We start from the raw sequence: 16,893 nt of genomic DNA, 5'->3' as shown, positions 1-16,893 counted from the left end.
AGGGATCCAGATCCAAGCAGGTTAAAGCAAGAACGATTATCCCTCAGAATGGTTGCTTGGTCCCCTTTTGATCTGCAGGCCAGAAGCTTTGAAGCAGCCACATGGTGGTGGCCACCGCACCTCAGCCACTTCTCCCTCTGAGGGGCAGAAGCCAGACCGCACTCCCGGACCCCCTGTTCCCAAAATCCACTGACCTCTAGCTTTGTCTTTTGGCATTTATGGGTTGATAAATCTGTAAACTACCACAGTTGCTGGTGATCCACTCTCCCAAAGTCTGCTCCAGGGTTGGGGCCACCCTGAGGCTAAAACTGCAGGCTCATGCAGGGCTGGGCTCAGCTCCTAGCTCACTATGATGGACCCTTTCTGTCTGCCAGGCTGCCTTCAGTGGGATGTTTGTTTCTCTCTGACATTTTGTGGGTTCTATAGCTCTAAAGTTTGTTTAGAGTAATTTTTTATAGGTATTTGAGGTGGTTATGGGGGGAGTGCAGGGAGTTTTCCTGCTTCTACGCCACCATCTTGGTTCTGCCCCCTGTTACCACTAGTGTTCTTTTTGCTGATGGTCTTATCTTTCTTAGGTGTTCTGCACTCTCCACAGGTATACTGACCTAGTAGGAAGGCAGTGGGAAATTGAGAACAGATGGCCAGGTAATTGGAAGATTTGTGGTATATTTATATTATATCTCCCTGGTCCTTAGTTATTTCTTATATTGTGGCTGTGCTTGGGAATGCCCCTAGACTAAGAAGTAAATTTACTGAAAAGGTCAGTGTGTGCTAATTTCAATCTTGTACAGGTTGTACATTTGTAAAAGGAAATGATCTGAAACTCTGCCTTCTCCTTTTAGGTATGTGTAAACCCTAGACCTTCAACCAGTACTGGCTTCTAAGGGATCGAGAGAATTAGGTATGGAATTGGGAACAACCCTCCTCCTCCTCCTCTCACTCCCTTCCCCCAGGCAATGTTACATAAGTTCAAACTAACTGGAATTTGGTATGTTGTGGATAAACCTTTGAAAATTTAGAGAAAAATAACATTCTCTTATTTCCTATTCCATTTCTCTTCTATTTTCTAGAAAATATCAAACCAAAATATACCATTCAAGCAGCATGAGACAAAACAGTGAACATCTCTCAACTAAAAAATTTTTAAGTTTTGTTAGATGTGCTAAAATGATTATACATATATAATCTATGTCAAATTGCTTGCCTTCTGAAGAGAGAGTAAGGAAAGGAGGGAGGGAGAGAATATCCAATCAAATGTTAAAAAAATAATGTTTTTTTTACATATAATTGAGAAAAAATTAAATAAAAATTAAATGTTAAAATAAAGATGCACTACAGACTGGTGGTTTGTTGTTTGTTTGTTTTTAATGTTCATACTCTTTGACCCAAAGATCCCATTGCTGAGAATATGCCAACTGCAAAGAACTCAAGGTCAGAAAAAAAGTCATAAATGTACAAAAATATTCACAGTAGCACTTTTTTCTGGGAGCAAAAAAAAAAACAAAACTGGAAATATGGCAGATGCCATTGATTGGAGCATGGCTAATCAAATCAAATTGTGGTACATCAATGTAGTGGAATATTACTGGCCCATAAGAAGATTATGAAAAATTATGAGAAAACCTATAAAATGAAGAAGACTGAAGTAAGCAAGTCCATGAAAACAATGACCATATTGGTAGAAACAGAAAAAAGCCCAATGAAATGAAACTAATTAAATCAATTAATAAACTAATTAAATATGCTAAGAAAAGCTTCAATTCCAATTCATTTCTTGAATTAGGCGGGTATGAGGAGAACAAATGTGAAGTAAGTTTGTGCTATCTGATGTCTTTCATTTCACCATTCAAATTCCCCACTCCCCTCTAAAAAAATTAAAATAAAAAAGCCCAGACCCAACATGTGAGTGGATACAAGCCACTCTAGAGTATGCTTTCCAGCCTTTCCTTTTTCTTGATATTCTGTTCTACTTTCCTCTGAACCTATAGGCCCTTCCTTTTCTTCAACACTGAAGGAAAACTGTGGCCGTAAGCCAGATCTAGGGTTTGGCCAAGGCTAATGGAGGGAAACCATTATCCATCCTTCCTACCTCCAACACTAAACTTCATTTTAATATAGTGAGACTATGGAAAAAGGATGATTTGTCTCCTGAAAACACTCCATTCTTACTTCTGCCCATTAGACTCCTTAATTTCCTTCAAAGCTCCTCTTAAGTACTACTGTCTTTAAAACGAAGCCTTTCTTGGTAGAATATAAGCTTCTTGAAGGCAGAACCTGTTTCAGTTTTGTCTCAGTATTCCCAGACCCTAGCACTGTGCCTGGAACATAGTAGACACATATAAACACTTGTATCAAATTAAACTTCCTTCAGTCCGTGGATGGGTATCTCTTTGTTGATACAGAACAAAAGTAGCAACTATGCATGCTGGAAGGAAGCCTGGGTAATTGAAAGAGAACAATAAAATATCTACTCCCAGGTCTAAAACCTAACACGCTAGATAACCAGATTTCTCACTAATTTGGGTTTCAGAGATTGCCTCTCTGACAGCACACTCTACCTTCCCCTTTGTTCCTCCCCCTTTTAACAATTGCAGTGGTTCTTCGAACTTGGACTTGAAGCTATGAGAATTGGACTAGAATCCAAGAGGAGATTGTTCTGTGGACCCTCCCCATAAAAGTTCAGTTCATTCCGTGCAATCAGCTCCCTTGCCATTAGCATGAACACTTCCTCAATGTTCTTGGACTCTTTAGCTGAAGTCTCTAAAACTGCAAGAAGGCCATGTTTCTCTGCCAGAGTGCAAGCATCTTCAAAAAGAACATGACGTTTATCCCATAGGTCAGCCTTGTTCCCTGCAATTAAAGACAAAGCAACAGGATACTGAGCAGTGTAGCCTGATTTTTATAAATGGTGTATTTTTCAAAGAACACTTTAGCTCAACAAAATGATCTGTAGGCTAGAAAAAACCAACTCTACTGAAAATAAATTAAAATCATAAACATCAAATAATTGGGGACTAGTTGAATCCATCATAGTATATCAATGCAATGCAATATTTTTGCTCCATAAGAAATTAGATGTGAAGAATATAAAGAGTATGGAACCTTTATAGGAAGTGATGCAGAATGAAAAATGAATCTAGACAACTGTCATTAATATGCTTACAGTACTATTTTAAAAAGATCTTAAAAAGTCAATGTACTTTTATATATCCATGCTAAAGGAGGGGAGAAGTAGAGGATCTAATTTTTTAAGGGGAGCATCTTTTATTTGGAACACAGAATCTCAGGGTTGCAAGGGACCTCAGAAGCTATCTAGTACAGTGTGAGTTTGGAGGAATCCCACCCTATAGTATCTTTGAGAAATGGTCATCCAGCTCTCCCCTTAAGATCTCTATCAAAAAGGAATCCATTCCCTCTGCATTTTTTGTTGTTTAGTCGTCTCTGACTCTCCATGACCCCATTTTCGAATTTTCTTGGTAAATATACTAGAGTAGTTTGTTGTTTCCTCCTCCAGCTCATTTTACAGATGAGGAAAGTGAGGCAAACAGAGTTAAGTGACATGCCCAGGATCACACAGCTAGTAAGTGTCTGAGGCTAGATTTGAAGTCATGAAGATGTCTTCCTGATTCCAAGGCCAGTCCACTCCATCCATTGCACCACCTAGCTGCCACTGTACTTTTGGATACTTCTAACTTGTTTTTCTTTACTCAGGAGATTAATCTGCCCCTCTGTAACTTCTACCCATCCTCTGGAGTCTGGTAAAACCAATCTAATCTCTTTCCCACCAACAGTCCATTAAATATTTGAAGTTTCTTTTCATATCCCTTCTGAGTCTTCTCTACACCACACTAAACACCCCTTCTTCCTTCAACCAGGCCTCATATGGCTTGGTCTGTGGTCACTCCCAGACCTTGTTGCCTTTCTTGAAGTGACTTCTAGCTAGTCAATTTTTGACTGAACCTGTGATTTCATGGGTGAACAAAACTTGCTTCAAAGAAATTCCCACCAGTATGGCACCTGCTTTGTTGTTTCTGGCCTTAAAAGACACTTCTAGCCTGGGACACTTAAATGACTGGCCCAAGGTCACACAGCCAGTGGCAGATTTTCCTAACCCAAATTCTTTATCAACTGCTCACATAGAACAGATTTACCATTGGCCTTTTCCCTCAGGGCCAGTGTGGTAATGTTCATCCCAGAGTGACAACATAGCAAACCCATGCTTTTCACATTCTAATGACATCATTTGTATTCTTGTTAAAATATGGTCTGATCCTGGTATTGATCCTAGAATTGATCCCAGTATTCCAGATGTGTCCTGGACCATAGAGGTGAATATAAAATGATGGATTTAAAGCTGAAGGTCCCCAAGTCCGGGTTCATTTTACAAATGAAGGAACTAAGGCTTTGATTATACCTATCAAACTACCTAAAGACTGAATTTAGTAGAGTTGGAATTATCAGATTCTAATTCCCACTCCTGAGCAAAGCCAAACAACCCTTTGTTTGTTTTTTCCTCTTACTTTTCCCCTTTCCTTCCCCTACATTCATGGCTATGGTTGGGAGTTGTGATTGAGTTTCTGTCCCCCATGACTATAATACTCTTTGTCCTCACCTTGGCCTCCTAGCTTTTTTTTTTTTCTTTTTGGAAGGGGGAGGGCAGGGCAATTGGGGTTAAGTGACTGGTCACACAGCTAGTAAGTGTTAAAGTGTCTGAGGTCAGATTTGAACTCAGGTCCTACTGATTCCAGGGCTGGTGCCCCCTAGCTGCCCCTCCCAGCTTTCTTGACTCCCTTCAAGCCTCAGCTAAGATCCCACCTTCTACGAGGTTTTTCTCAACCCTCCTTGTTGTAATTGCCCTCACAATTCACTGTGCACATATCTGTATAAAAGGACATGTTTGTTTTCATGTTGTCTTCTCTCATCCTACTATGAGTTCCTTGAGAGCAAGGACTGTCTTTTGCCATTCTTTGTATCCCTTAAACTTGACACAGTTCCTGGCATATAACAAGTGCTTAATATATGCTTAGTGACTGCCTGGTATTAATTGAGATTTTTTTTTTTTTGCAACTCTTCAGACTGTATCAGAGAACAAAGTTGTATAAGCTGTTAGTTGTTTAGTGACCATTGGATGAAAAATTAAGGGGGAAAGTGCCATTTCACTTTCCCTAAAACCATAAAGTGGCTAAGAATCCTACTTTTCAATGGAAATAGAGAGCCACAGAGGTTTACACTACTATTGAGGAGACTTAATTATATATATTATCTCTCCTGATTTCTGCAAGAGTTCTGAAAGAGACAGAAGTTTACATTTGTGGGGAATTGCTTTAGCAGCAGGTTGTGAAAGATGGTGACCATAGCAATGATGTGCCCAGAACCACATTTGCAAGAAATTACATGCATGAGCTTTTCAGAACAAGCTGTCCTCAGTCCCTATGTATGCGCCCAGGGAAAGAATTTAAATTGTAAGGGAAGTAAGATGAGTTACAAAGTAACATTTTAATCGAGTCTTTACATAAGATTAGAACGGAAAAGGAAAACAATTAAGAAAGTGTATAAGATTAGAGTGAAACAAGAAATGATACAGTTAATGCTTGATGACAAAAGTAACCAGATTATACCCAGAATGCTATTTCTTTCTCATTTTATGAGTCCCTTTGGCTAAAATTTGTCTGTTTGGAGGACAGATCTATAACCAAGTCAGTTTAAGCTACACAGTACTAACTAGAGTAAATCTTAATTGAAGGCAAAGTACCCCAGAGTGGAAAAACAGTATCTTGAATAATAAGCTTCCATTCCTATAAATATAAAGTGATGACAGTAACACCATATTTGTTTTAGTGAGAAGCAGGATAGTTTGCTTTTCCAAACATGTTATTTTATTCTATGTAGCTGAATCTTCTATGTTTATTCTTATTTAATTCTTAAGACTAGCTTAAATATTATATACGTTCAGCAAGAAAGTAGACCGTTTCATTTGGACACAGTAGTTATTTAATAAGTGCCATGCTTTAAAATGTGTAATTTATCATTTGAGAACAGACTCTTCATCTCCTTGCTTCCATATTTCTCCTGTCCAATCTGTCTTCTACATAGTGGTTAAAGTGATTTTGCTAAAGCACAGAACCACTAAGAAGTCTTGGTTGCTTTTTATTTCCTCCAAAATAAAATACAAATTCCTGAATTAGGCATTTAAAGCCCATCCTAATTTGGCTCCTGCTTATCTTTCCAGAATGATTTCACATCCTTTCATAATATTCCATGTTCTAACCTATTTGCTATTCCTTGTTCATGGCATTGCATCTCCCACCTTTGCACATACTATCCTATTCCCCACTCCCTCCCCCCCACCCCGCTCCAAATTACTTTGTATTGAATTTCTATATATTTTGCATTTGCTTATCTGCATACCTATTGTATAATCCCATAGAATGTAACCTCCTTCATGGCAGGCCCTGTTTTCTTTTTCTGTTTCAACTCTAGGATTAGATTATAAGCTTTTTGAGGACAAGAATTATATTTTACATCTTTATATCCACCACAATGCCCTGTATACACCAGATGCTCCATCAGTCTTTTTCAATGAATGAATGGCATCCTTATTTCCTCCAATGTTAGGACAAACTAGCATTTTCAGACATGGCCTCAAGGGAAGTCAGAATCCACTTGCAGGCCTCAGACATCTTTATATATCTCTATGTATGGCTGCTTACTGTCTTTAACCTAAGTTAAACCTATAAATCTAACCTAAGTTAAAATATATGTTTAACCTAATTACAATGCAGTAATAGATACCTAATAAGCGTTCACTGATTATTTTTTAGTTCATAATAAGAAACTGAGAAAAATATTCAATTGAGTGGGTATTGAACTGAATCAATCATATTGTTCAAATTTATTACCCTCTTTAGTTACATTCAGAGACTTTTTTTTTTTTTTTTGCCTTTTGGAGGGCAATTGGGGTTAAGTAACTTGCTTATATATTATATTCAGTTATATTCAGAGACTTTTAAAAACTGAATTGCTTTCTGTCCTACAGAGAGCAACCTGGTTTCATTAAACAAGGTCTGGCTATATACTAAAGAAGCTAGGTTCCAAGTCCAAAATTCTGACTTCTTGGGAGAATCTCCCAGACCCCAAAAATGTGTTTGGCACTGATCTAAGCTATATGGGGGGGCCACAAAAATGACAGAGTCCTCTCTCTCAAGTAGCTTATATTATAGGGGGAGAAACAAGAATTAGATGTGATACAAGAAAATGCTCTGTAGGAAAAGTAGAAAGTGTCAAAATGTTTCATGTGGGCAATGAGTATATAATTCAGGAAGGAGAAAGATCTACAGGGGCCAGTTATCAGGGAAGGATTCATGGGGAAAGTATGACTGGAGGAAGACTCTGAATAATGAATTATAAATTGCTTGAGGATTTGGGGAACCTGAATTTAACCCAGTGGGGAAAACTGGCAAAATGACTCTGGTGTTTCTATTTCAATTCAGAGCATAATTTTCCTCCTGGTGAGAAGCTGTGACCATCTCATCCAGAATAGAGCCTCTAAAAGGCTTAAGAATGAGAATAATTGAATGTCTGTTAACAGTGATTGATCAACTAATTAGTTATTTATAAGCAGTAATAACTTATTCTGAAGGGCCCAGTACTGTGCATCAATAGCAGCTTACTACAGCAATATATTCACATTATAATCTATGAAATCTTTCTCTATTTCCTTTGCTCCCCATGCCTATCTCTCTTATTTCCTTTCTCTGTCTCTTTATTCCTCTTCTTTTCTTCTTGCTTTTTCTTTCTCTTTTACTTCCCTTCTTTCAGTCCCTTATCCTTTCATTCCTAGAATCTTCTCTTTCATCTGGTCATGCATAGTATGGAATTAAAATATATGTTTGACATGTTTATCTCTGTTCCCTGTTAATCTGAAAAAAAAGAGAGGTCTTACTCATGAACATTTTGCATTTCACTAAAAATATTACCCAAAGTCCAGTTGCTTCCTATTTTTTCCTTTTAGGTCAGTGGCCTTTTATATAAAGAAAGGGTTCCCATTTCTTTTTTTTTAATAACTTGATCGAAATGGACTAATTTGTTTCCTGCAGAATTCCTGCAAAATTACCAATTGCTTAAATACTTTTGAATCACTCATACATGGATTCAATATTTCATGTCAATGAGCTCTTCTTATTACACCAAAAAGTCATAGTAATATTGGTGGGTAACAGGTGATGCTTCGTGAAATTTAATCTGTTAAAAAAAATCAGACTACTAATAGTGGATGATGATGTTAAATGCCTTTTAAATACTGTACCAATAAGCATTATGACCAAATTTGCTGCCCCATATTTTTCTACTTCATGGATCCAATGAGGAACAGATTCAAATGTGGATCGCCTTGTCAGGTCATAGGCAATGATGGCAGCATTTGCACTTCTGTAGTAGCTCTGGGTGATTGTCCGGAATCGCTCCTGGCCAGCAGTGTCCCAAACCTGCATCTGTCCAGGTAAGGAAAAGAGAGGAGCTAAGCCAACCCAGCATTATTACAGAACAAAGACAGTTTTAACAAATTCTCCTACGGCCCTAAAACTCCAAATGAAACATCTCTAAGCACTAGATCATTAAAAAAAATTTTTTTGGCATTTTTTTTTTGCAATCATATCCTACTATATACTACACAGCCCCCACCTCTTTCCCACACCCTAAAGAGTCATGCCTTATAACAAAGAATAAAAGAGCAGTTCAGGGAAACTAGCACATTTTAAAGGTCTGACATTAAATGAAGCAACTCATGCATGGGTTTAATCACTCACTTCAACAAAAAATGGGGGCTGGGCAGGTAGGTAGTGCACTGAATAGAACACCAGACCTGGAGTCAGGAGGACCTGAGTTCAAATTTGACCTCAGACATTTGATGTTTACTAGCTGTGTGACCTTGAGCAAGTCACTTAACCCCAATTGCCTTGCCTTTCCTCACCCTAAGGAAAAAAAAGAATAGGGGAAGGTTCTGCTGCATACATGGAAATATTTTCTTTTTTTTCTTGTTTTTTTTTTTATTTAAGTTTAAAATTAATTTAAAAAAATTTTAAAAAGAATAGGGGAAGGTACCTTCTCATAGTTCTTCTTGGAGGCTGTGGAAAACTTATTTAAAATGATATTGGATTCCAGTGTGACAAAAATAATCTTGACACTCACTTAAAATTTATTTGTAACAGGATTTGTTAATAGGCTACCCATCTGACTACTCCTGTATCATTACACCACAAACTACTGGAAGAATCATGGGACAGTAGAACCACTGAGCTTGGGCTCTTGGGACCTGAGTTCAAATCCTACTCCTAATACTTACTAACTCTATGACTTGGTACAAGTCATTTAACCCCTTTAGCCCTCAGTTTTCTTATCTGTAAAAATGAAGGGATCGGAGTAGACAACCTCTGAGGTTCCTTCCAGCTCTACATTAATGATCCTTTGATATTATCAGACTGCAAATTACCTGAGAGTAGGAAGCATCATCATCATCATCATCACCACCATCATCACCATCATCGTCATCATCATCACAACAGTCTAATATAGTAGTGCTTTATATATGTTGTCATTTGAATGTTAACAAGAGACCTGAGAAGGTGGTATTATTATTTCTGTCTTATAGTTGAGGAAATAGGCTCAAGTGATTTGTCCCTATCACATGGCTAGTAAGTGTCACGTATGGGGTGTGAAGCCAGGTCTCATGATTCCAAGTCTAACATTCTATCAACTACACCAGACTCTCTCTTTATGTCTTCCACATCTTTGTGGCCTTCACAGCACTTAGCAGAGTAACTTACCTATTGTAAACCCTCCATAAATGTTTGTAGAATAAACAGATGAATGAATGAATAAGCTTTAAGAATGTAAGGATTGTGCAGGTGAGGTTCAGACAGAACAAAAATTTGAGTACAGATTAAAAAACTACCATTCATATTAAATTATTATTAACTCTTTTTTTTAAACTACTGACTTTCCAGAATGATTTCAGCAAAACCTGGAAAGAACTGATACGAAGTGAAATGAACAGAACCAGAAGAATGTTCTACACAGTAATAGCAATATTGTATGATGAAGTTTGAATGACTTAGCTATTCTTAGCAATACAATGATCCAAAGGACTAATGATGAAATATGCTATCGGCCTCCAGAAAAAAGACTGATACTATTCAAATACAGACCAAAGCATACTATTCTTCACTTTCTCTCTTTCATCCTTTTAAAAAGTTTTTGTGGGGCGGCTAGGTAGCTCAGTGAGTAAAGCTCCTGGAGTCAGAAGGACCTGAGTTTAGTTCCAGCCTCAGACACTTAACACCCACACAAAAAAAAACTAGCTGTGTAAACTTGGGCAAGTTACTTAACTCCAATTTCCCTCAAAAAAAAAAAAGTTTTTGTTTGAGTCTTCTTGTACTAAATGACGAATACATGATTGTACATGTGTGAACTGTATTAGATTGCTTATTATCTCAGGAAGGGGGGAAGAAAGGGAGGGAAGGAGGGATAAAATTTGGAACTCAAAACATTTTTTTTTAAATGTTAAATTGTTTTAACAGGTAATTGGGAAAAATTAAATGTTATTTAAAAATTTTTCTGAAAGTCCTGGAAAAAATATAAATAAACTATTGACTTTCTGCCATGATAGAAAATGCCCTACCCATTAATAACCTGTTCTATGGTCAGTCACACCAGATTGTCTCGCTATCTAAGCATGAAAATAGTACTGCAAATTTAACCAATACTTATCTAGGAAATCAGACTTTGTGGTTTGAAAGGGTGTTTGTATTGCCTAATCAAAACAGCAAGTCTGACCAAGATTTAAGCTTGAGTAATTGAATGAGAAGCTCTGTGAAACAGTGTAAGGAATGGAGCCTGAGAACACAGTCTAGCTTGACATTGACCCCTGTCAGGTAAATTGCCTTGCCTTTCTGGGCCTCAGTTTCCCTTTTTTTTTTGTATCCCTAGTCCTTAGTACTGACATATAGTAATTATTAAGTGTTCTTTAGGCTTCATCATATTGCCAAAGGGATCCTTGACACATATAAAAAAAAAATTTTTTTTAAGGTTAAGAACCTTCGATCCAAGCTAAGCACACTTCAATCCTAAGGGTAGGTTTTCAAGTCTCTAGAAAAGGTGGTAGAGACCTAATCAAAAGACAGAAGTCACTGGCAAAAGAAGAGGTATATTTAGGTGATAAAAAGGGGTAAAGATTGGGCTCCCACAAGATCTGGTAAATGTAGATCACTTGAATATACTAAAATGGTTATCAATACTAAGGATTAATTCATCTTTCTGAAAAAGTCAGGCAGCACAGTGGATAGAGTGCCCCATCTTAAGTCAGGAAGATTCATCTTCCTGAGTTCAAATCCAGCCTCAGACACTTATTAGCTGTATGACCCTGGGCAAGCCACTTACCCCTGTTTGCCTCAGTTTTCCTCATCTGTAAAATGAACTGGAGAAGGAAATAGCAAATTACTCCAGTATCTTTGCTAAGAAAACCCCAAAATGAGGTCAGGAAGAACTGAACATGACTGAAATAACTCAACAACATTTTACTTTTCTAGAGCTTAAAGTTAATAGTGTTTAGAGTTAAAGTGATTTATACACATAGCTTAGCCACAAGAGTGGAAGGACAGGAATTCTTCCTAACCAAGAGAAGAAAGAATAAAAACTCAGAGAGATTGAATGATTCCTTAGATGACTTTGAGGGTGAGAAGGGAAAAAGGATTAAATAATTAAAGAGAATTAAAGTTGCAAATAAATGGAGATCTCCTTAATTCCCTTTAATTGTTTAGAATAACCTAGAATATAAAATACCTGAGAGTATACCTGCCAAAACATACATAGGAACCATAAGAACATAAACATAAAACATTTTTATGCAAATAAGTTCAGATCTAAATAGTTGGAACAAAATTTATTGTTCATGGGTGGATAAGTCAATAATAATAATGAAAATAACAATTTTAACTAATTTTTTTTCAAACTAAAATTTTTTTTTTTAATTTTTGCAAGGGGGGAAGGCAGGGCAATTGGGGTTAAGTGACTTGCCCGAGGTCACACGGCAAGTAAGTGTTAAGTGTCTGAGGCCGGATTTGAACTCAGGTCCTCCTGACTCCAGGACTGGTGCTCTATTCACTGTGCCACCTAGCCGCCCCCCTAACTAATATATTTATTCAATACCATCCTAATTAAGCTACTAAAAACTATCTTACTGGGATTATACTTAAAAGGACAAATTTGGTGAAAAATGAGGTGAGAGAGGAATATAACAAGAGGAGATGGGGAGAGACAGAATGGAGTAAACTATCTCATATAGAAGAGGCAATGGAAAATGGTTACAATGGAGGGGAAGAACAGGAAGGCAAAAAGGCAAAACCTTATTCTCATTGAATTTGGCTCAGGGAGGCAATGACATACAAACTAAATAGGGTATCTCACCCTACAGGAGAGTAGGGGGGAAGGGGATGAGAGGGGTGATGATGGAAGGGAGGGCAGGCTGGGGGGAAGGGAAGTTGGAAGTACCCACTTTTGAAAAGGGACTGGATCAAAGTAGAGAATAAAACAAGTGGGAGGTGGAATAGGAGGGAGAGAAATATAGTCAGTCTTTTACAATATATCTACTATGGTAATGCTTTGCATAGCTACACATGTACAACCTATATTGAATTGCTTATCTTCCCAGTAAGGGTGGGTGACAAGGGAGGAAGGGAATGAATCTGGAATTCAAAGTTTTAAAATAAAATATTTAAAATATATAAATACTATTATTAATACTATTTTACATGTAATTGGGAAATGAGATATACAGGCATTGGGGCATAGAGATCCACCATGCCCTACTGGAAAAGTCGGAGGGGGTATGGGAGAAGATATCGGAGAGAGAAGACTGGAGGAGGGGATATCCTGTGGGACTGCTATTCTGGGGTGGTGGGTAGGGGAAAAACAGGGAGAAAATTTGTAACTCAAAATCTGGTGGAAATGAATGATGTAAATCAGAAGTTAATAAAGCATTTGAAAAAAAAAAACTATCTTACTGAGTGTAATGTTAATGGGATATAAGATCTTCCCCGATATTAATAGGCCTAATGTGTAATCCATTAAGGGAAGCTTGATTAGGGGAGGCTTTGTTACTTTGTAATTAGGCAGTAGGTCGGGAGGGTTGTGATGTACTCTGTCCTTGAAGAAGGGTATATGTATTCTAGGGTTAGCATTTTGCTTTGGGGCTCACTTGTAGGAAGAGTGTTTCTGTGATGTAGCCAGATTTGTGCTAATTTCTCAGACAGTTAGAAGCCCTGTGTGTTGGTCTTTATTTCTCTGCTCGAATTTTCTCTGAAGTTAAGGGTCCCTTTAACTAGTGAATGTAATTGAAAAAGATTGTTGACCCCTTAAACAACTATCTTTCCTAATAAAGCACATCTAAGAACCTGTGCTAGCAGCTATCCTGGGTGTGCCAGTGGAGTTGCTGCTACAGTGAGTTAGAAAAAATAGCAAAGATTATTTGGAAAAACAAAAGGTCAGGAAATTTCAAAGAAACCAGGGGGAAGAGATGTAAAGGAAGGAGTTTCAGCAGTATCAGACTTTAAACTATATTATAAGGTGAGAGCATTGTTGAAGTATAAAATGGATAATTTCAGTTATTTTAAATTAAAATTTTATTATATAAATAAAATCAATGTAGCCAAGAATAGAAGGAATACAGAAAATTGAGAAAAAACAAACTTTCATAGACAATCTCTCAGGATGTAATTGTGTTGGAATATTGCTGTGGTATAGGAAATGACGAGCTGGTTGATTTTGAAAAACATGGAGACTGGGACCTATGAAGGGAGATGCTGTCCACCTTCAAAGAAAGAGATCACAAGTGGAAATATGCACAGTACAGTCTTATATTATATGCGTATGAGAGTATGTGTATATATGTATGTTTGTAGATATCCACATATATCTCTGCATTTAATTGTAACCTTCTTTACAGTGGGAGGGAGGGGAAAAATAAAGTAAAAGGTGGATAGCTGAGAAAAAAAGAAAACCTACAAGGAAGCAAAGCAAAACTTGGTAGCTTGGGGTCGGCCAGGTAGCACAGCGAGTAAGAGCACCAGCTCCAGTGTTGGGATGACCTAGGGATCAAATCCGGGCTCAGATATTTAGCACCACACCCAGAAATAACTGGCTGGGTAACCTTAAGCAAGTTACTTAACCCCAATTGCTTAAAAAAAAATAAAAAAAACTTGGTAGCTTGGAAAACAATGTGTAGTACTTATTACATGTTTTCTTGAAATGAAAATTTATTGTTTTATATTGAATTCTCTTCTGTGTTCTGCTGCGTACATGGTAATATTCTTTTCACCCCCTTTTATTGTTTTGTATTTAAATTTAAAATGAATAAAAAATTGAAAAAACACCCCAACCAAACCATCTAGAACAGAAGTTCTTAGCCCAAGGCCTCCAGACCCCCTCCCTGGTCACTACTTTCTCAGGTAAATAAATTTTAGGGCATCCAGCAACATGGATGAAAAAAATTGCACCTTTATTTAAATATAATTGACTTCTTTTGTCTATTTTATTTTTTATATTTAAGAACATTATTCTCCAAAGAAGTCCATAGGTTTCACCAGACATAAAAGGAGATATGAAAAAGGTTAAGAGCTCCTGGTCTAGAACCAACATCTCTCCTGCTCATCCATCCCCTCTTCTCTGTCTTCATTGCTACTGCCCTAATTCAGATACACATTTCCCTCTGGAATACTGCAATAGCCTACTTATATATTTTGTCTCTATTCTGTTTTCCCCTCAATTCCTTCTGTATATACTGTACATCCATATAGCCAGGACAATGTTTCTTCCTCATAGATCCATCTATTCACATCATTCCCTGAGTCAAGAACTTTCTTTATTTTTTAAATTTTAAATAGCATTTTATTTTTTCCAATTAGATGTAAAGATAGTTTTCAACATTTATTTTTATAAGATTTTGACTTTAAATTTTTTTCTCACTCTCTCCCTCCAAAGCCCCCTTTCCCAAGATGGCAGGCAATCTGTAATATGTAAATGTAAACATATTTGCATATTAGTCATGTTGTGAAAAAAGAAACAGGAAAAAAGGGAAAAGCCACCAAAAAAAAGGAAAAAGTAAAAATTATATGCTTTGATCTGCATTCAGACTCCATAGCATAGTTTTTTCTCTGACTATGGATAACATTTTCCATCATGAGTCTTTTGAAATTGTCTTGGACCATTGTGTTGCTGAGGAGAGCTAAGTCAATCATAGTGATCATCGAACAATGCTGCTGTTACTATGTACAATGTTCTCCTGGTTCTGCTCACTTCACTCAGCATTGGCTCGAGAACTTTCAATGACTCCCTAGTGTTAAAGGAATGACATTCAAACTCCTCAGCCTAGCATTCAATCCAGCATCTATATACCTTTCCATTTTTTTTTTAAGCAATTGGGGTTAAGTAACTTGCTCAAGGTTACACGGCCAGGTGTTTCTGGGTGGGTGCTAAGCGTCTGAGCCTGGATTCGATCCCAGGTCATCCCAACACTGGAGCCGGTGCTCTTACTCGCTGAGCCACCTGGCCGCCCCTAAGCAATTGGGGTTAAGTAACTTGCTCAAGGTTACACTGCCAGGTGTTTCTGGGTGGGTGCTAAGTGTCTGAGCCTGGGATTCGATCTCCAGGTCATCCCAACACTGGAGCCGGTGCTCTTACTCGCTGAGCCACCTGGCCGCCCCTAAGCAATTGGGGTTAAGTAACTTGCTCAAGGTTACACGGCCAGGTGTTTCTGGGTGGGTGCTAAGCATCTGAGCCTGGATTCGATCCCAGGTCATCCCAACTCTGGAGCCGGTGCTCTTACTCGCTGTGCTACCTGGCCGCCCCATACCTTTCCATTCTTAAATTAATCTTAGCACATTGCCTGACAAAAAGTAAACATTTAATCAATGTCTATCAATCAATCTACCATCGGTCTAATCTCATATTATTCCCCTCTACATTTCTTTGTGCCAATCAAATTGGGCAACTCTGGAGTCACACAGTCACTTCTTAAATGCTTTTCCTCCTATTCTTCATCTGTTGAACTCCCACCCCCTCCTAAAAGCCCAATTCAAATGCCATTGCCTCCATGAAGCTTTTACTGATCACACTCACCAGAATCAACCTTCCCCTTCAGATCTTGGAGAGCACGTTCTTTTATAGTTGTTTAATGTACTTAAAAAAAATCTTATTATATATTTTTAATATTGTATTTGTAGACCTAGTACTTAGCACATGCCTAATACACAGTAAGCACTTAATAAATGCTTACTGACTTGACTTGACCAGACTTGTAATTTTATCTTTGCAGGGAGTTGCCAGTAAGGGACTCTCTACCAGTACAGATCAGCACCTTCTTGGCAATTTATAGTCTTAGAGAACTGCCTAAGAGGAAGTTAAGTGACTTGTCCAGGGTCACACAGATTGGACTTGCACCCAGGTTTTCCTGGCTTTGAGTTCTATCCACACTGCCTTTTAAGGTCATAGATACAGTCAGTAAGCATTAGACACAGAATTTTACTGAAGTCTCTTGGGTTCTCTGAGCTCAGAGCCAGTGTCTTTTTCATTGCCAAATGCTTAATGATTTATTTACATTTAAAAGATTCATGCTTTCTTCACCTACTTCTTCCACAGCTCCCTGAAATCTAGGTTCTGCTGAAATGGTTCTCTGTAAGATGGGGATAATAATAACACTTTCCTCCTAGGGTTGTTGTGAGAATCAAAAAATGTTGGCAAAATGCTTAGTACAGTGGTTGGCACATAGAAGGTTCCTTCCTTCCTTATTTCTTTCCTCCCTTCCTTCCTTCCTTCCTTCCTTCCTTCCTTCCTTCCTTCCTTCCT

General features: G+C 37.9%; 1 protein-coding gene across 6 annotated transcripts in view; it reads right to left on the bottom strand.

Annotated features, from left to right (window-relative positions):
• Positions 1–1,346: 1,346 nt before the first annotated feature.
• Positions 1,347–16,893, bottom strand: part of RAB19 (RAB19, member RAS oncogene family) — a 27,835-nt gene continuing 12,288 nt past the window's right edge. For all 6 annotated transcript variants that reach the window (XM_069087358.1, XM_069087359.1, XM_069087360.1 and 3 more), the window contains exons 3-4: positions 8,306–8,489; positions 1,347–2,850 (exon numbers count right to left, since the gene is read on the bottom strand). In XM_069087358.1, coding sequence (XP_068943459.1) covers positions 2,582–2,850; positions 8,306–8,489 — 453 coding nt within the window. In that variant the 3' untranslated portion in view covers positions 1,347–2,581. The remainder of the gene's footprint in view (positions 2,851–8,305; positions 8,490–16,893) is intronic.

The sequence above is a fragment of the Petaurus breviceps genome, unplaced genomic scaffold, assembly GCF_028583685.1.
Source record: "Petaurus breviceps papuanus isolate PSGF00001 unplaced genomic scaffold, PetGlider_PUasm1.0 181, whole genome shotgun sequence".
NCBI lineage: Eukaryota > Metazoa > Chordata > Mammalia > Diprotodontia > Petauridae > Petaurus > Petaurus breviceps.
Note: the sequence above shows the minus strand (reverse complement) of the source record. Positions and strands in the feature narration are given on the sequence as shown.